General features: G+C 41.4%; 1 protein-coding gene across 4 annotated transcripts in view; it reads right to left on the bottom strand.

Annotated features, from left to right (window-relative positions):
• LOC115263717 (T-cell leukemia homeobox protein 3) overlaps positions 1–21,046 on the bottom strand; it is a 131,539-nt gene that overhangs the window by 57,020 nt on the left and 53,473 nt on the right. For 2 of the 4 annotated variants that reach the window (XM_029866960.2, XM_029866961.2), the window contains exon 3: positions 10,115–10,210. The exons of the other annotated variants lie outside the window; for them this stretch is intronic. In XM_029866960.2, coding sequence (XP_029722820.1) covers positions 10,115–10,210 — 96 coding nt within the window. The remainder of the gene's footprint in view (positions 1–10,114; positions 10,211–21,046) is intronic. 4 annotated transcript variants of the gene reach the window in all.

The raw sequence follows: 21,046 nt of genomic DNA, 5'->3' as shown, positions 1-21,046 counted from the left end.
GATCATAACCGTTAAATTTTACAACCTTATCATTCGGCACCAACTAGCACGGGTGAAGCGGTTTCCATTATGAATATTGTTATGAATAGGAGCTTTATCTTCAATATGTAGAGCAATGGTAAGAGGTTCTATTTGCGTGCGGAAAGAGTATGTTTAGGTTTATCGTAATGGAGCGCCATATAAGCTGTAGTTGATTTTAACGTTCCTTTCAACTGAACTAGGCATGTATTGTATTACTTTTCATTTCTTGCTCTCGTTTGGTGGAACACAGGGGACGGAAGGGACTTACCGCGAGATTGAAAGGTGCAATTAATTGGAATTATAGTCAGTCGAGCGCTCGAGTCTCGTGGCGCTCAGATGAGGACAGGTCGCTGCACCAATTCTTCACAAGTTGAGTGAATAGGCGCGAGTCATACCTAATACTATGAAATACTGCCATCATGGTGTCTGTTCCACAAACAGTATCTCTAAAAACACACCAGCTTTGGTCGAGTTTTAATTGAGTTGTACATAAGCTTTTAGCTCCTCGAATGGTCCAATGGATTAGAGCAGGGGTTCTCAAATTTGAATATATTTGCAATGTTTGATATTTTGATATCTTTGGAACCAATTATGGAGATTTGAAAGAGTTGTGACTTTATACAATCTATGTACATATCTACCCACATACCTATCTATATAAACAAAAACGGAATTGTATTTGTATGCCACTATTCGATTTAACTCGAGAACGGGTCAATGGATTTACACCATTCATTCGCAATTCGCTGTTGCTTTCGTGCAGGGCTCCTACATGTCCGCGTTGAAAAAATGAGGAAAGTGACAGGGAAGCGGAAGAATCTAAAATTCAATGTTGCGTGAGATGTCTCTATAGAACTGGATGTTAAAAAAGCAGAAGGCCGGCAGTACTTGTATCTGTTATATAAATTCAATAGTTATATACCTAGCTATAAACAGGGTTGTCTTCAAGTTTTGTGAAAATTTTCGTTGGAATTGGTGCGTGTAGTGCAATCAGCGTTTTATGTTATATATACATCTATATCACAGACAAGTGGTTCTATGTTATTGTAATTCGGCTTACTTAGTAGCTATAGCAGAAATAGTTTAAGAGCGTCTGCATTGGAAGGCACTGCTCGCGTTCATTCGAATGACGACGGCCATATTGGGTGCTTAGAAATTGAGCATTAGCTCGTGAGGCGTTATCATCCTATAACTATAAATAATATATTTTATTCTGCAGATAAAAACCTGAAACGAACGGCGAGTACTGTTGGCCCTAGAGCAGCACACACCAGAAGGTAAGTTGAGCAACAGTCTAAACCGCGTGAGCTCACTTAACGCGGGGAATTGATTGCAGTCGTTGGTTTCTGTATATGCCTCGGAATGGGGGAATTGAACGCTGCTCGTCGGTCGGTCGACACTGACACTGACTGGTTCGCGAAGGGATAGGAAACTTTTAACACGTTAAGTGTTTATAGAGTGTTCAGCGTTGTTGCTTCCGTTTTTTTTCCCGGAGTCCGCTGTTGAAACGAATTCGGAAACGTGCCTCAGGGGGGTATTGGATAGCGAGGAGATCGTACAATTTTTCATTATTTATGAAGCTCTTTTCACAGCCCCCTCGAAATCAAAATGAAGACTTCAAAAATGATTCGCCATTGTTGGTATATAGCAAATCGAAACTACCATTCATGTTTAATCAATTTGAACCAAGAATAGAGCCTATGTTATCTTGAGCGCAAGTTATAGCAAATCATGAATCTCTAAAAATATAGGAAAACTTTTGGTTTCCGTCTGGGATATGAAAAATAGCCTATCTATCGAAAACAAACGTAACAAACGCATTTCTCTCGCCATAATTACTGAGTAGATGCCTGTGATGACTTATTTTTTAGAGCCAATCAACTTAAACAGGCCAAGATGGTAGTACAAATCTCCACCCCTGGATTATTCCGAAAAAAAAAACTATATTTACAAGCCCTACAAGACATCACCGTATCCGCACTCCTTGCACAAAATAAAAATGTGTTTATTTGCACGTTTGGTTTCGATTTTTACGAGAAGGTTTCGAGTCGTAAATATTGATTTCCAATCCACTAAATTGGAATTTGAATGTAGCGGTCGGGGTCAGCCCGATCTGAGCGTATGTTAAACTGCGCTGATGGGAGATGGAATCGCACGAGAATATGCGTTGTAATATGGAAATCCCAATTTGAATTTAGTTTACTCCGAGTAAATACTAAAGATATCTGAATTAAAAAAAATACGTGTTTGTTTCGTTGTCATTATACATTACCATTCGTTGGTATGTTTTATTGTCATTTATGCCTAGACCTTTGTTTATTCGGGATGAACGAAAACTTGGTTTTCTATAGAATTATTGCATTTTTTTATTGAGAATATGCCAAACAGCTTTAGTTCTTAAAATATTAGCAAGGAATTGATCGATTTTTTTTTTTGTAAAACACTACAAAATGTATGCCTGATGTGAAATAATGATGAAAAATAACTTTGCCTAGAGAAATGTACATACTGCTAGCAGTGGCGTAGCCACGAGGGGGCGGTTTTAGGTTTTACCCCCCCCCCCCCCCCCAGAGCCACAATTTTCAATATAAAATGCTTAGCGTTGAAAAATTTAGTCGGCTGCGCCGCTAGTTTGAACCTACGGTTCAAATTGAGTATGCATATTCATGAAATGTGATTGTCAAATAAAAAAAAAGGTATTATTGAATATCAAACCCGATCACCCCCCCCCCCCCAAAGCAACTCTCTGGATACCCCACTGACTGCTAGGGTAGATCTCCAATTATTGCACACCTTAAAAACTCGTCAATTATTGCATACTCCATGCTTTGTAACGTCACGCTACTAATTCCCATTTTTAACATACTTTTTCAATGAAAACTAACTGTACAACAGATTATATTTATTTGAAATTTTGCAAGGAATCCGAATATGCAATACTATTTGAAGGTTTACGGTCGAATTTACGAGTTATAGTGAAAAATCTGACCGAAAAGGCGTCAAAACGTTGTAACGTCACGGTAGCTTGTGTTACTTACTCTTTGTACAGCACCTAAATGTATTCTATTTTCATTCTACTATATTGAACTGGTTGCCTTTGCGCTACTGGCACTTTTCTACCCTGTCCATGGTAGAGTGATGAGCACAAGGATGTTTGGTGGCTCTTGATCTATTTCCAATCCAATTGGGGGTCCATTATGAGTTGTCGTTAGCCAATAGCCAGGTTTCCGGGTCCGTTGGAGCATATGCTCTGAAGAAATTCACTGCCGTTATTCTGTAAAGTGACGTAAGCGACATTGAGAGTTTTGACCCAATATTTGATTATAATGCATACAAATCTTGCCCATCCTCTAAGTTTCTTTCCATAGATGATAGATTACGACCAGATCTTGCATTCTTATACAGCAGGCATACCACAGTGTTATTTTTACACCAGATATTATATATAATATACCAAAAAATGTCGAAATTTTGAATGGCGCTTACGTCACTTTGCAGAATTACGGCAGTTCAGGTCCTAGCCGCTCTCGGAGGGAAGAACAACTGACGGAAAATTGCAAGTGCCGGAGCTAGGCTCGAACCCATGACCATCCACTTATGAAGTGATCGTGTAGCCACTACGCTACGGGCCCCGGCTATATATTTGCTTTTAACATGATTTATTTCATTAGAATACCCAAGTTATAAAGCAAGTACAGGGAATGGTCAAAATGTTTGACAAAGGCAATTTTTTCTTCCTTCAAGCATTTCTTCAAGGATCGTTCTAAGATTCCACGATTTTTCCGAGATTTCGTTCCGATATTCTTGCAGGAATTTGTTCCACCAAAAATTGTGCCCCGGAGTTTCGGAAAGCCATCCTATGAAGGAACTCGTGGATAAGTCCTATAAGAATCTATTGGGGAAATTTCAGATAGAGCTCATCCAGGAGTCTCAAAAGAAAGAAGTCCCTGAAGGAACTTCCAGAGGAATGTGAAAAGGAACTCAATTAGAAATCCTGAATGGAACTCCTGGACAATTTAAAAAAAAACCTGTACACTGAAAGGCGGCTTGCAGTAATGACAAGCATAAAAAACTTTTTTAATTTATCGTGGCAAAACATGATCATCGACCCACCCATGCTTCTTGTGTGTATTTTGTTTCTTCTCACATCAACCGAGTAGTAGCGTGCGAGCCTGGTGATGTCAAGGTCCTTGGTTCGAATCCGATAGTCTACAGAAACTTGTTTAATTGAAAATCGAGTCCATGGTAAAATTGAAAACATAATTCTGTTGAATTAAAACGAAACTCAGTCTGCACAAATTTAGTGGCGTTGGCGTTGTGTATTTAAATTAACCCTCAGAATAGTAATTTTCACCGAAAGTCGCCGTTCAGTGTAGGATTAACAGAAGGAACCCTGATAGTTAACCTAAAAGAAACATCTGAAGGAATCCTAGAAGGAGCCCCTGAAGAAATCTCGAAGGATGGAATCCTAAAAAAGGAATCTCAGGAGAAGCTACTTGAGAAATCTTCAAAGAAACTAATCATGAAAAAACTTAAAAAATCTCAGAAAGAGTAATGGAGTAATCTCAGAAGGTACAGAAGGCAATAGAGGAGTTCTGAAGTTGAGAAATTTTCAGAAAAAAAATCAGAAGGATTTCTTTCTTGAGGAATCTCAGGTGTACTCCAGGATTTCTTCTGAGATTCCATCAGAAATACCTTCCACGATTTCCCCAGGATCTTGCACCGTCTAAGCAAAACACCCTCTTCGAATGAGTGTAATTAGTTTTGTATCACTAGTGGATTACTGGGCCTTAGGAAGATTGCAAGTGGTAGTCGAAATACGCTTATCTGTTAAAGTATAAGCATTACAGGGTGAAATTATGAGGTACTAAACTGATTACACTCATTCGAAGTTTTTCCAGGAATTTCTTTTGGGATTTCTCCTAGATTTTTTTATAAGATTCATCTAGGAGTGCTTCCTAGCGTTCCTACGAGAATTTATTCCTGGAATACTTCCGACGCCGGGGCCCGTGGCGTAGTGGCTACATGTTTGCTTCATAAGCAGATGGTCATGGGTTCGATCCAGCCCCGGCACTTTCGTCAGTAGCTCTTTCCCCCTCAGAGCAGCTGACACTGACCCTTTTCTGAGCTTAGGGCTCAAATGGACCCGGATACTTGGACATCGACGAACGGCAACTCATAGGGGACCCCCTATCGGACTGGAAATATGAACAATCAACAGCCACACATCAGCTTCCTCGTGCTCATCATTCTACCATGAAAGCAGCGCAACGGCAACCAGTTCGATATAGTAGAATAAGAATAGAATACATTTAGGTGCTGTACAAATTGTACGTACAGCTTCGAATTGAAATCGCTCACGCAGTGCCCTAGTAGACAAAAGAGCTGTAAATTAGGTTAAGTGAGTGAAGAATAAAAAAAAACTTTCGATGCTCCTTCTGAGATTATTCGTGGAGCTCCTGCTGGGATTCCTCTAAGAGTTCCTTAAGGGATTCTTCCTATTGAGATTCTGAGGATTCCTCTAGGGGTTCATTCGTGGTTTATGTACGTAGTTCTTTCTAGAATTCTTTAGAATTTTCAACTAAGATTAATCATGAGTTCCTTTTGGGATTCCTCCAGAATTTCTATCTGGAATTTCTCAAGGAGTTATTTCTGGGATTCCTTAATTTGAGGGTTCCTGCTCCTGAGATCCTTATAGAAGCTCTTCTTAAGACTCCTCCAGGAGCTCTTCTTAACAAGGAATTGCTTCTTAGATTTCTCCAAGAATTCTGCTTAAGATTCGGCTAGAAGTTTCCTCAGTGATTAATCATGGAGTTCCTTATGAGATTTATCCAGGAGCTCCCTCTGGGACTTTTTGGAGTTTTTTTTGGGGTCCTTCTTAAATTCCTCAACGCGTACCGCTTGCGATTCCTCGAGGAGTCCCTCCTAGATTTCTGTTGGATTAATCTTGGAAATCTTTTTGTGATTCTTCCTGGAACTTCTTCCGGCATTTCTCCATTGACTTTTACTTGGAGTTCTCCAGGACGTCTGTCTAGGATGCCTCAAGGGATTCCTTCATGGGTTGTTCCTATAGTTCCTTCTGGAATTTTTCGAGGATTTTTTCCTGAGATTAGCGCAGATTTCTTCCATCAGTCCTTTGGAAGTTCTTTTCTAGATTGCTTCGGCATTTAATTCCTATATTCCTTTAGGAATACCATCCAGGATTCCCTTCGGAACTCCCACAATACCACTACAGTTTTCCTACAAACGGTAAAATAAATTCTCACCGGAATCACAATTGTATTCCTCCAAAATTCCACTCAAAGTCATGCCAAAGTTAGTCCCCAGTATGTCTTTTGGAATTCCACCAGGTTTTCTACAGGATGTGCGTGGTGATCCCAGCGGAATTTCGCCTACCATAGACGGACCCGTTGATTTCATCAGACCAAAGTTCTATCTGGGTAATTCTCCCTGAGACCGGCCCACTATTTACACCTTGTCTTCAAAAATGTTCAAGGTGCCGATTTTCTGAAAGCCCTCGCCTAAAAAGTAAGAAAAATGCATTTGGTTACTCAAATTGATGGACACCCTGTTAGTTAGAGTCACAACAATTTTTGCAGACCCCTCGATTTTGGTCAAATGGTGGCTCACTTAAACCGTTGTAACTCGAAAGTATCTCCAACAACCACCTCAAAACAAATTGTGGTTGAAAAGAGGAAAGATAGAGCTACTATTTACAATAATAAAAAGTTGGGTCGGCCATATTGATTTTGTCCGCCATCTTGGATTTTCATACCAAAAACATTTTTTTCACCATGAGGGCAACCACCGATTTTCAAAATTTTTGCATCAATTGAAATCTGGGACATTTATACATAACATATTAAAAAATTAGAGATGTCTTTTTCTTCTTTCAAAAGTTATCTGCAGTTTTGTAATAAGCCACGTTTTCTCCATACATTTCCATGCGCATTACTTTTCAAGCGAGAGCTTTCAGAAAATCGGCAAACATTTTTGAAGACAAGGTGTGAATAGTGGGCCGGTCTCAGCGAGAATTACCCATCTTCTATTTCAGAATTTACTCATTTGCGAAAAACAACCAGCAACACTAGACCGGCCCACATTTTTATGAGTCGAAAAAAAGTTTTCAGAATTCACGGGGCACCCTCTAGAATTGTGCTTTTGGATGAGAAGAACAATCTGTGAAAGATTCAGCTCAATCGGTTAAAAAATGAGCTGGCGCAAAAGCGTTGAAGGTTTGTATGGGATGTTCAGTCGAAATATATGGGAAATTGGATGACCTTCATTCTTCTCGATTCTAGAGGGTGCCCCGTGGAATTTTTCGACATTTTTGTATTTGGGCCAGTCTAAGCAACACCTTCGGAACGCCCCAGAATTACATTGGAGTCCCAGAATTTTGATTTACCCTAAAATCCATCTTGCATACCAAAACCAACGCGCTCTCCCAAAACTCAATCAAATTCAATCGTACTGCCCATGAAGCCCGACGAAATTTTTCCAAGTCCAAACCGTAAACAACAAGGCCACAAAATTTCAAAGACTTAGAAACATTTTGCACAGCAACCGCGGCGAGCAGTGCCCTATATTATGGAGACACTGATTTGATTGTTTTGTTTGCTTGCTACGAGTAGTAAATTTCAACCATTGGGCAACAATAAATAAGGACAATGTCGCATTTGTTGCGATAAAGCGCTGTCCATAAACTACGTAGAGGTGGTGGGGGTAAAGTGGACAACCTAAGCATTTTGGTCGTTTCCAGTGGAAATGCGGCAAAATTTATCTGCTTTTCCGAGTAACATGGAAGGTAATGATATAATCTAGAGATATTAAAAAAAATATTGTATTCTTTGATTATTTTCTTCATCAAAATAGCTTGAAAAAATCGGTGATGGTAAAATGGACAATCGAAGGGGTAAAATGAACAAGTCGTTAAAAGTTATATAACAGCATATTATTTTTATGTTTTTTAATACAAACTATCAAATTACATACGATACCTTTATTTTGTTGTTTTCAAACTTTTAATATAAACTTCGAAACACACTTATACAATTATTGTAAAAATAGTGTAAAAAACAAGCACTTGTAAACTTGTAATAATTTGAAAATAACTTACGAGAAAGCCTTAGCTATAATAAGCAAATTTGACATCATTTCCGATTTTTTACGTGATTTTTAAATTTTTTGTCATTTTGAAGAGGTTTATTTGATTTTAATGTTTAAGATCAGCAAAAGTATAATGATTCATGCTTAGGCATAAGTTTCAATCGTTGAAACATTATAAAAAACAATAAAAGCCATGAAACTGTGCCCTGTCCATTTTTCCCCACCTGTCCATTTTACCCCCACCACCCCTAGTTTGGCCATTTCAGACCAAAAACGGGGGATCTTTGTTACTTGTTATGCGGCTCTTGGTCCGACAACTCTCTTCTCTGGAATTGTATCGTTTTCTAGCTGTTGAAGTCATTCTTTTGTCAAAAATATAATTCGACCGTGATTCTTTGTGTATTTTTGAGATTTTCATAATAATGCTTGTCTTACTAACATTCCTTCCTTTACTTCAGGTCCGTAAGGACATGGCCGGCATCGTAATTGACCTTGCTAAGTTTAGGAGTTCTGAAATCATGCACATTGAGAATGGTAATTAGTCCCATAAGGTCAGATTGCTCCGGTCTTCTCAGCTCATGATCATAGACTTAAAGGGATTTCAAAATGAAAAACTGGTGATGACCGGAACTTCGATAGATTCCGCCGTTCCGTGGAAGTGTTCCTATGTACAATTTACTGGTTTAAAAATGAACCAATTACTAACATGAAAAAAAAAACTTTAATTCCACCAAATGCCATATTTACGTTTACTACCAATTATCATAATCGGAGTCGTGTTCGTGTTGTTATTTCTACATTAATAGCAATGCGGTATCAACGTGTCAGTCAACCGGACCCATTTTCTTCCCCTGTCTTCAGCACGTTGTTGCGCGTTGTCGCCGCTGAAATGATCTCTCGCGACGACAACTGCAAAATAATTACGCTCCAGGTTGCCGCATTTAAGTATAAAAAGTTCATTTACGTATAAAGGTAGGTTTTCGTGACACTGGCTGTCATGTTGTCATAATTGAGCTCTTGTGACGACGATCGTCCGAAGCAGAATGGCGGAGCGGAAGAGAATGTGAGCTCATTTATTTTAAGCGTTTATTTATTTGAGCTTTATGACGACGAGTCATGGAGCTCAAACGGTGGGCTTTATTTGTCGTGTTTCATATTCTTTAAGTGTAAGATGTATCGATTAATGATTGTCGGACTGAGTACTAAGAATAATAAGAAACTGTCCTTATCCTGATTTGGCATAAGTTAGGCATTTCTTTGGTTGTTAAAAAAAATGTGAAATAGCCCCTTTTTTTGAGTCACTACATCACTTTGGTTATTTTTCAGATATTTTGATTGGCTCTCACAAACACATTCATTTTTTTTTCGAATGAGTGTAATCAGTTTCGTACCTTTTAATTCCGCCCTATTTTGCTTATCCTTTGACAGATACGCGTATTCCGACTACCACTTGTAATCTTTGTCAGTGTCAGTTATCCACTGACAGTGGGTAACAGTGGATAACTTACACTGAGAAAGAATACAAGTTGTAGTCGAAATACGCGTATCTGTCAAAGGATAAGCAAAATAGGGCGGAATTAAAAGGTACGAAAATGATTACACTCACTCGAAGAGGATATTCTGCTTAGGGGGTTCAAAAAGTCGATGCAAGATCATTTTCAATTTATTTTTTATTTGGTTCCTGAGCACCAACGATTATTAAAATTTAGATTTAGAGTCCAGTATTTCAAACAGATTTAGACTTGTTCAGTTGTCTAGATACCGCTTAGAACTCCAATGAGATTGCATAGGTCGAAACAAATCGAGGCGTGGTTAGCTTTTGTATTTTGTTTTCCTTTTTTTTAATTTGTTTTATGATGATGATGAAAAAGCCATCAAAAAATTGACAAGAAGTTCAACACACAACCTTCAATTGGTGCTGATAGCATACCCAACAAAACATGGTAATTTCTTTATGTAATATGTGAAAAATGTGCATGTGTCTTACCTCCGGTGGACGTTAAATGACTTCCGAGTTCAGCGTTAGTCATTTTAGAACAACTGTTTACGATATGAACTATGGAATGGTTCAAATGATGAATGTCTGCAAAAAATCATAAAAAATGTCGTAAAATTTTGAATTCTTGTTGTTTACGTTTGTGAAAGTAGTAGAGTTATGATCGACTCAATTATGAAAATGCAATTTTATTGAGATAATCTGGCTATAATCACACTTGTAATGATATCGTTTGATTTATATGATCCCTTCTGAATGTCTGTTATATTTTTCACCCAAACAGTGGTAGATTAAGCTCGTCCACTTTACGATTTCTCAAATGTTATGGATCGTAAAAGCAATCGTACACATCGTAGTAAACCATGCCAATAAAAACGAAAAGCCCGCGGCTACGTGTTTATTTGTGCGTATTAACGTCTCCACATACTTGAACAGCTAAAAGAAAGCTGTTCGATTTAATTGCTGGTCTACGAATGGGGTGGTACTTAAATGCAAGGCGCGTCTTCTGCTCCCGGAAATAAATATTCGGACTAGCATAGCAGAACAATAGGGCAGATCGGTGAAGTACTAGATTTGTAGCAATGAGCTGAATTTTAGTATGGTCAGAAGGTCAATTCTCCGTTTCTGCAGTGAAATGGTACAAAAAGCGTGGGTAATATTAATCCCTGCCATCATATTATGATGTTCGAGTAAAACTTTGGGCAACAGTGTTGTTGTTTTCTCCATTTATTGCAACATAAACAACATAGTAATCCAAAGTCTTGCTCAAGCAGCATCAAATTAGGCAAGGAATCATAATACCCACGCTATTTGTACAATTTCATAGCAAAAACAGAGAACTAACCTTCTCACCATACTAAAATCCAGCTCATTACTACAAATCTAGTACTACACCGAACGTGCCCCATTTTTCTTGATTCAAAATTTAAGTTTGCCTAAATACAAGGCCAACGCATATTTTGTTCTTTACCTTAGTGTAGAGACCCCAAAACACATATTTTTTTTTTTGTTCCTAGGGTTACTGCACTTAGGGCCGATTTCTTCACCTCGGCTTAACTGGTAAGCCAGGCTTACCCATAAGGACTGTTCATTAAAGAAAGTGGACACTTGTTTTTCAATAGAAAACATTTATTTCAGAACAAATTCATAAGTTTATTTTTTTATAAATGACAATTGTAACTTGCTAGCTCTCGGAGGGTACAAGGGTTAATTCTCGGAGGGTCGCTTATTGGGGCTTACCTTTCGCTTTATGGCTACGTTCATGAGGTGACAAATCACGTAGAAAATTGCTTCACGAAGAAACTCTCACACTGTCGCAAGTATCCAGAATTGTGAATTCGTTCGAATCAATTAAGCAGCAGGTTCAGGCAATTGCTGGAAACGATAATGGTGAAACATCGGTACGGGTACCGCGTTCAGATCAGGACGTTTTTCGTGTATCAGGAAATGGCAAATCAACAAGTGGTTCTTGTTATCGATGTGGACAGAAGAATCATTACGGAAATGACCAACAGTGCCCCGCTCGGAACAAACAGTGCGAGAAATGTCGAAAGTTTGGTCATTTCGCTCGTGTTTGCCGTTCGATGACGAAACGCAAGTATGATGGCCCAACACCATATCAAACTGGTAAGAAGATGAAGACAGACAATGTGAGAGCAATAACGTCTATGGAGTGCGAGTCCAGTTCAAATTTTATTTGCAACATTGGAGATGGCGATGAATTTCTTTGGGTCGATGTCGGGGGTGTACTGATCAGAATGTTGATTGACTCTGGTAGTAATCAGAACCTTATCGACGACGACACTTGGCGAAGCATGCTCAGCCAAGGGGTCAACTTCTGGAAACCGAAACATGTCCCGAACACGATCTTGCGAGGATACGGCCGTGAAGCGAAGCCTTTAGTTGTGTCACACGTTCTTGAGACAACATTCAGCATTGGAAACGAAGCCGACCAACGTCAGGAAACAACGATCTTCTATGTCATCGACGGAGGTTCTCAGCCGTTGTTGGGAAAGGATACTGCGAAGCGTCTGGGTGTTTTGAAGGTTGGACTGTCCGTCAACAACATCGTTCCGGCTGGGAATAGACCTTTCCCAAAGATGAAAAATGTCAAGCTGAGTATTCCAATCAACAGAAATGTTACTCCAATAGCTCAACGAGTCAGGCGCCCACCGATAGCACTTCTCAGTCGAATTGAAGAGAAGCTGAATCAACTACTTGTGGCGGATATCATCGAACCAGTATCTGGAACAGCACCCTGGGTTTCACCGTTGGTAACAATAGTCAAGGACAATGGTGATCTTCGCCTTTGCGTGGACATGCGACGTGCTAACCAGGCTATCATGCGAGAACATCACATGATGCCTACGTTTGAAAGTTTCCTTCCTCGGTTGAAATCTGCTAAATACTTCAGTCGTTTGGACATCAAAGATGCATTTCACCAGGTAAGCTAGACAACCTAAAAAAACATAATAAGTATTTTATAATGAAATTGAATTACATTAATACTGTTGAAATTTTATTATCAAAATATAGATTGAATTAGCTGAGCAAAGTCGGTACATCACGACATTTATTTGCCATAAAGGACTGTTCAGGTGTAAAAGGCTGATGTTCGGCATTTCTTGTGCCCCAGAAATGTTCCAAAAAACCATGGAACAAATCTTAGCGGGATGCGAGAATGTCATTAACTACATTGACGACATATTTGTTTTTGGAGAAACTGAAGAAGAGCACAATGTTGCTTTGGCCAAAGTTCTTTGTGTCTTGAAGGAGAACAATATTATGTTGAACCAAGACAAATGCATCTTTAAGACGCAACAGCTTGATTTCCTGGGGCATGTCATTTCATCTGATGGAATAAGACCGACTGAACAAAAAGTGCAAGCCTTGCAAAAGTTCCGCGAACCTCGTTCTTCAGACGAAGTAAGAAGTTTTCTGGGCTTGGTTACATACGTTGGCAAATTTATTCCTGACTTGGCTACCACTACCGCACCGTTGCGTGAACTGATTTGCAATGCTAATCCATTTAGGTGGACAAACGAGCATCAACGAAGTTTTGAAAAATTGAAGCACTTGATATCACAGGCACACACTCTGGCTTTCTTCGATAATTGTTTCCGTACCCGGGTTATAGCTGATGCCTCGCCAGTCGCATTAGGTGCAGTTCTTGTACAATTTGCAGATGATTCTGACGATTGTCCCCGCATAATCAGTTACGCCAGTAAGAGCCTAACAGTCACTGAAAAACGGTATTGCCAAACCGAAAAAGAGGCATTGGCATTGGTATGGGCAGTTGAAAAATTTTCCGAATATTTGATCGGTAGAGAGTTTGAATTGGAAACAGATCACAAACCACTTGAAGTAATATTCAGCCCCTCATCAACACCTTGTGCAAGAATCGAACGGTGGGTCTTAAGACTACAGTCATTTAGATTTACCGTCAAATACCGTAAAGGAAGCGGAAATATTGCAGACTCTTTATCTCGACTGGTTTGTTCGGAAAAGGCAACTGATTTTGAAAAGGATAGCAAGTTTTTGGTTTTGGCAATACAACAATCTGTGGCCATAGATGTTAGCGAAATCGAGGAAGCTTCCAGAGATGATCCAGAGATTTCCGCCGTAAGAGAGTGTATTCGAGAAGGACACTGGAAAAATTCGTTGGCAAAACATTACGAGCCTTTTCAAAATGAACTTGGTTTCATCGGAGACACCTTGGTTCGAGGCAATAAGTTGGTAATTCCCAAAAAACTACGCGAACGAATGGTCCAGCTGGCACATGAAGGTCATCCTGGAGAATCTGTTATGAAGCGTCGACTGCGGGATAGAGCATGGTGGCCTTCCATGGACAAAGAAACTAAGGAATACTGTACAGCGTGTGAAGGTTGTCAATTAGTTGGTCTTCCGTGTCGACCAGTGCCGATGAGTAGAAGAGATCTACCTACAAAACCATGGGTTGATATTGCCATCGACTTCATGGGTCCTCTTCCCACTGGTGAGTATCTACTAGTAGTCATAGATTACTATAGTAGGTACAAGGAAGTTGAAATTATGATTCGCATTACTGCATCTGAAACTGTCGAACGCCTCAGTAAGATTTTCACCCGTCTAGGGTATCCTAGAACTATTACACTCGACAACGCCAAGCAGTTCGTTGGAAGGGAATTTGAAGAGTACTGTAAAATTCACGGCATTACTCTCAATCACACAGCTCCATATTGGCCACAGGAAAACGGTCTAGTTGAAAGACAAAACCGTTCGTTGTTAAAGAGACTGCAAATCAGTCATGGACTAGGCAGAGACTGGAAAAGAGACTTGAAAGATTATCTTATTATGTACTACACAACACCGCACTCTACCACTGGTAGGACTCCAACAGAATTGTGTTATGGAAGGACAATCAGATCAAAATTGCCAACAATCCAAGATATCGAATCGATTCCACCATCTTCCGAATTTCGAGATCAAGATTTTTTGAACAAACAAAAAGGGAAAGAAAGGGAGGATATTCGACGTCACGCGAAGGATTCCGACATCAACGAGGGAGATACGGTACTCATGAGGAACCTTACACCAAAGAACAAACTCTCGACAGCTTTTAACAGAACCAAGTATACTGTAGTGGATCGTTCTGGCCCCAGAGCAACTGTTGAAGACACAGACACCGGAGTGGCGTACGAAAGGAACGTTGCTCACTTAAAGAAGATCAACGATAAACCAAGAGTTGTGGAAGAACAACGTATGGATGAAATTACGATTGATAACACGTCTATGAATGAAGAAGAAAACTTTGCTGGGTTTCCTCTCGAAGATGACGAAGTTCCGAATCCTGGGTTTGCTGATGGTGAAGGACAACTGCGTAGAGGACGGAAAACTCCTGAGAAATATAAAGATTTTGTAATGTAGATGGTAATTCATTGAATTGTATAAAAAGGGAGATGTGCTATACTTAGAATCAATCACAAGCAGTAGGCTGTGACTTTCCTCTGTAATTTGAATTCATAATAAAATTTGCGTTTGGAAGTGTACGACGTGTTATTGAATCAGTGTCTCGATTATCATCCGAATCGGTAATTATTCCAATCACGAATCTTCCCAATAATCTGGATCTGGATTATCACAAGTAGTATCGAGCTCCCCCTCATATGCTACTTTGAACTGAGTTTTAATTTCAGCTAGCCTTACCTCTTGTTCTTCAGATAACTGAATTTTATAAGGATCGGGATTTTGATCATTTCCGGTGACATCTCGATCAGAATTATTGTTAACCTCTACTTCTTCGACCATTGAGGAACCCACGGTGGGTCTGATCTCAAAGGCTCGCCAAAAATTCATCCCCAAGAGAATTCTTCTCTTCAAGGATGGCACTACCAAGGAGTCAATAATTTTGGTAGTACCGTTAAAAGTCACCGGTAAATAAACCACGCCTGAAACGCTCAACTCTTCGCCGTTGGCCGTACGAAGGATCACGTCGGAGGGGAACATCTCTAAGCCGCATTTTCTTATAAGGTTCATTGCTCCAATCCCCAAAATGCTCAAGTGTGCTCCACTGTCTAATAAGCCAACCAGAGGTATTTCAAAGACTGTAATTTTAACGTGAGGTCTCTCATCGTTTGCAAGGTTAATGATCGTTTCGTTGACTAAGAACTGATGTGTATGGACGTAATCGGCCTCGGCTACTTTGTCAAAACCATGGTTTTGCAAAGCATCCTTTAAGTTGGTAGTGAAGGTCTCTAGTTTTGGTCTAACTGCCTGCCCTCGGGGACAGTTTTCCCACCGTTTTTTGCGCACCACGGACATGTGGCAGTATCTACATTCATGAATCCACACCGTTGGCAGTATTTATGCCTAGGTCGATCGCAGTCACGTGCGTGATGACCGGATAGACGACAGTTGAAACAGTCACCGTTCTTAGGTGGCTGATATTTATCAATAATGACTTCTAATCCACCTTTTGGCTCATTGGTTCGGGAAGGACTCTTGGACTGTCTACGCGATACTACTTCTTCTTCGTCTGAACCCCTACGGTCGCGAGTAGAATTCCGGAAAGTACGCGATTTTTGTTTTTCGTCCGGTTTCGGTTTAGTCTTCGGTTTGGTACCCGTGTGTACCTCATTCACCTGCGCGGTTCTATTTCGCGTATTCGAGTCGGTTGTCGTGGTATTATACTTATACCAATAAGTCTTGCAATAAGTCGCGTCTAACCGTCGGCCGAATTTCTTGAGATCGGCTAAATTGTCAATCTCAGAGGACACTGCGTGTCCTTTGTAATCAGACCGCATATTCCGAAATACGATCTCGAACTTACGGCGTTCGGTCATTGGTTTCGTTAAAGAGTTGAAGATTTTCTGCAACTCCAGAAAATAATCCTGAAACGATTCTCGCGGACCTTGTTTCCGGGCTATCGCACGTATCTCGCTCGTATGATCATGGTCGGGGCTCAAAAACTCGCGTTTAAGCTCCTCTTTAAGCTCCTCCCATGACGTGAAATCTTCATTCTCAAACCCGGTCATGAACCAAGTTTTCGCAGCTCCATTGAAAAGATGGATAGCTGATCTGAACAGTTGTTTGGGCGACATATTCTCCGATTTTGCGTAAAATTCCACTTCTTTCAAAAATTTCATTAAAGTTTGTCCGTTATCCGCCCCATCATATTTCGATTTCCAGTCCGAAACTGGCCTACGTTTTTCCGATTTATGACTACGCTTTTTACCACGCGACGGCTTTCGTACCTCTTCCGACGACCACCCGTCTTCCGTACTAGACGTATCCTTTTCCGAACTAGAACTTTGAACTTTTTGTTTCGAACGGCGCGACGATTTTCCCGAAGTTTTACGCGATCCTTCGATCTGTCCCGAAACTTTCTGAGCGTTCATAGAATTTGAAAAATTACCTAGAGATTCACTGCCGTAATTCTGCAAAGTGACGTAAGCGCCATTCAAAATGTCGATATTTGTTGGTATAATATATGTAATATCTGGTGTAAAAATAACACTGTGGTATGCCTGTTGTATTAGAATGCAAGATCTAGTTGTAATCTATCATCTATGGAAGGAAACTTAGAGGATGAGCAAGAGTTTTATGCATAATAACCAAAAAATGGGCCAAAACTATCAATGTCGCTTACGTCACTTTGCAGAATTTGGGCAGTTCAGCACGCATCATTTGCTGTGCGGCCCATATTTGAGGATTCCCGAACATCCAAGGAGGCATCATAATGGGTAAATAATTTGTTGCTAATTGTGGGTAACCGACCGGATTATCGGCTGACTGCAAATTACGTCTTCGCGAATTATCCGATCCTTCTTCAGCTGATCCTTTTTCATTATCCTTCTTTGGCTCTGACTCGTTTCTGTTTCCCGATAACATCATTGCGAATGACTGGTTCAGTTGTTCAATAACATCTCTTTGACCCGAAAACAATGAAAAATGTGTATTGAACGCGCCGCGAATAGTGGTAATCACGTTCAAAGGTATGCGTGTCTCTTTTGTAGATGTAGTTGTGAAACTTGGGGGAAAATATATGCACTCTTACCCCGATTGTTAGTTTTATCATTATTTAGCCGTTTTACCCAAATCAATTGGGTAATATTTTCATATGCAATCTGAATAGCCTTTAAACTGGCGTGCATTTTTGTGTATGGAAAAATTCAAGCTAGTGTTCGTGTGTTGAAATGTCACTTATCTCTATACTTGAAACTAACACGTCTATATCCGCGTAATCGTCTTCTCTTTCCGTATTCTCCGGTAGTCGCTTGGCATGTGCGAAAAAGTGTGCCAAACGCGTTTTGAGGCTTTCCCGGATACCCTCAAAACGGACTTTGTTCGTTAAGAAATCTTTAATTTGTTTCACTTTTGCATCGATTTGTTTAATCTCTTCATCTACTGTCGTATCCAATCTATCGAAATCCAAATCAATATTCATGCGATTCTTTTCGGTTTTCAACTTCTCTTTCAAACGTCTCATCAACGCTGCACGTGTTTCCGTTTCCGTGAACGGAAGCCCGCGAATTTTAAGCTCGTATTCAATTTCCTCGCGGTCAAGGTGATGAACGGCCATATTTGTGTATAGCATATCAAATTCGACATCCATTTCCAACGTTTTGTTAACTTTAACAGTTCTCAAACTCAATAGGTTCTTCGTTTGGAGGACGAAGATACTCCTTGAAACAGCTCAACTGTTTTTACCTTCCCCCTTGGGGTAGAAAGGAAACCAAATAAATATTTTTGTTGGGCGCCAATTGTAACTTGCTAGCTCTCGGAGGGTACAAGGGTTAATTCTCGGAGGGTCGCTTATTGGGGCTTACCTTTCGCTTTATGGCTACGTTCATGAGGTGACAAATCACGTAGAGCAGGAACGGTATATAAGAATAAACCTTCATGCAAATGTTGTACAAGGGTGAAGAAAACGTGTCAACACAACGCTAGGGGCGCTCCACCAAGCTCTACCGATCCGAAAGCGGCGAGGCTTGAAAGTCCCTTTTTGGACTCGAACAAAGCGGACAAATCAAAAGTGGTGAAAACACAATGAATCCAGGGCTATGCTTCTATAAATAATTGGCTACCACTGGCTATTTCATAGTTTAACAAACATTTATTATAATGACGTCACAGTTTTGGGACATACCGTGCAATGGTGGCTGGTGGGGCTTCATGGTCGTGTTGGTAGCTCGTTTCGTCGGCGGTGTGCCGATGCTCGGTGTCTCAGCAGGGTGCCGGACTGGCGTGCGGTCCTCGGGCCAGCAGCTTGCTGGCTTGATGCTCGGGGGCCGGCGGGGTGCCGGACCGTAGTGGTGATAGGGGGCCAGCGGGGTGCCGAGCCGAAGCAATGTTCTGGGACCAGCGGGGTGCCAGACCGTAGTGGTGATTGGGGGCCAGCGGGGTGCCGAGCCGAAGCAATGTTCTGGGACCAGCGGGGTGCGCAACCGTAGTGGTGATTGGGGGCCAGCGGGGTGCCGAGCCGAAGGCTAGATCATTTGCCGGCTAGGGGCCGGACGGAGGCGTTGATGAAGTGGCCAGCGGAGTGCCGGACCGAAGGCTTGATCGTTTGCCGACTAGGGGCCGGACGGAGGCGTTGATGAAGTGGCCAGCGGAGTGCCGGACCGAAGGCTTGATCGTTTGCCGGCTAGGGGCCGGACGGAGGCGTTGATGAAGTGGCCAGCGGAGTGCCGGACCGAAGGCTTGATCGTTTGCCGGCTAGGGGCCGGACGGAGGCGTTGATGAAGTGGCCAGGGGAGTGCCGGACCGAAGGCTTGATCGTTTGCCGGCTAGGGGCCGGACGGAGGCGTTGATGAAGTGACCAGTGGAGTGCCGGACCGAAGGCTTGATCGTTTGCCGGCTAGGGGCCGGACGGAGGCGTTGCTTAGGGGCCAGCTGCGCCGGGCGACGGAAGTCTTGAGGGCCAGGCGGTATGCCGGACAGCGGGAATCGTTGGGTGCTTGCAGCGTGCCAGACGGAAACGTGCTTGGGGAACCAGCAGAGCCGGACGGAATCGTTCTTCGTGTGCAGCGGCTTGCCAGACGGAAGGAAGCTTGGAGACCAGCGGCACCGGACGGAATCGTGGCTAAACAATCCAGGGCGGGCCTCCGGAAACGGGTTGACCACGAGGCAGGTTCACTGCAGAGAGATGGCGGCTATCGTTCACTTTAGCAATGGCGCCGGCTGGGCTTCCATGCAATGGCGGCGTCTGGGATACAATCCGGCAGCGTTTCTAACCAACCTCTTTGGTCGTTCCGGGCACTTCCGTTTCGTGGGTCAGCACTGCGAAAAAACACCAAAAAGAAAAAGGTCCTTCCCTTGGACCTACCACCACGTTAGTCCCCCGTGACGTCAGTCTTCAATACCTTTTTCTTGCCTTGTTTCTTGCTAATATTCTTCCACTTATTTGTTTCACAAATTTACAAATTTACAAATTTTGCTTCGGTCTTCCACTACTACTAAAAATTTATAAAAAAAAAACACAACACAAAATACATTAGTGAATTCACCACACGAGGTTCAATTTAACCTCACTATACTGTACTACTTTACACACGTCGCGCACTTACACTCCGGTTGAGGATCAGATTGCAAAAGAGAGCTTCTGATGGAGTTCAACAAGTTTTATAATTTGCCACCTTCTTTTTTGCGTTTGACAGCTATGCTTTTTTGCTGTGGTTGACATTATTCCTTTACTCCGACAACATCTGTCAGTGGTTCGAAGCAAATAGGGCCGGGAGATATTTTGCCCATGTTCACACTGTCCATATGAAAAGTCAACCCCACTGGGTAGCTGTTATGCGAATGGGTAGTTTTGGGGATTTTGGGTAGGATCTGGATTGATGGTGGAGCCAGCAAATTATTATTGAAACCAGGGGTTTCACAATCAACATACTTGTGGCCGAATTCACGTGAGTTTGAACATTTACTTCGCATTTCTGAAGAACGCTCGGTTTTTCCTCTTGATACCTCTCATTAGATTCTGCACAACTTTCTCCGTAACTTTTCGTTGTGCCGCAGACCAAATTTTCTTGAAGCAATCAACAGAACTTGCTTCTCTTCCATCTTTCTTGAGATGCCGCTTAATTATTGTTCAGTATTTTTTCACAGGACGCAGTTCAGAGAAGTTTGGTGCATTTTGTCATTTTTCGACAAAATCGACTTTTTCCGTCTGGAGCATCTCTAGTGTAGAAGAAGCGTAATAAACGGATGCCAGATCCGGCCAAAACAATGAAGGATCCGTATGTTTTCGGTAGATGAGTAGAAGTCATTTTTTGCTGCATTCCTTTCTGTCATTTTCACAGTTGATTGTTCTCGTTGTGAAATACGAAGAACTCTTTAAGCCACATGAACAATTGGCTTGCCACACCAAAAACTTTTTCCCATTTTTTTTTGGTTCTGGTGTACCCTACATCATCCGGCACATATGTCCCCTGCTCAGCGTTG

The sequence above is a fragment of the Aedes albopictus genome, chromosome 1 (genome assembly GCF_035046485.1).
Source record: "Aedes albopictus strain Foshan chromosome 1, AalbF5, whole genome shotgun sequence".
Lineage (NCBI taxonomy): Eukaryota > Metazoa > Arthropoda > Insecta > Diptera > Culicidae > Aedes > Aedes albopictus.
The sequence above is the reverse complement of the archived record's forward strand: the minus strand, read 5'-3'. Positions and strand labels throughout refer to the sequence as shown.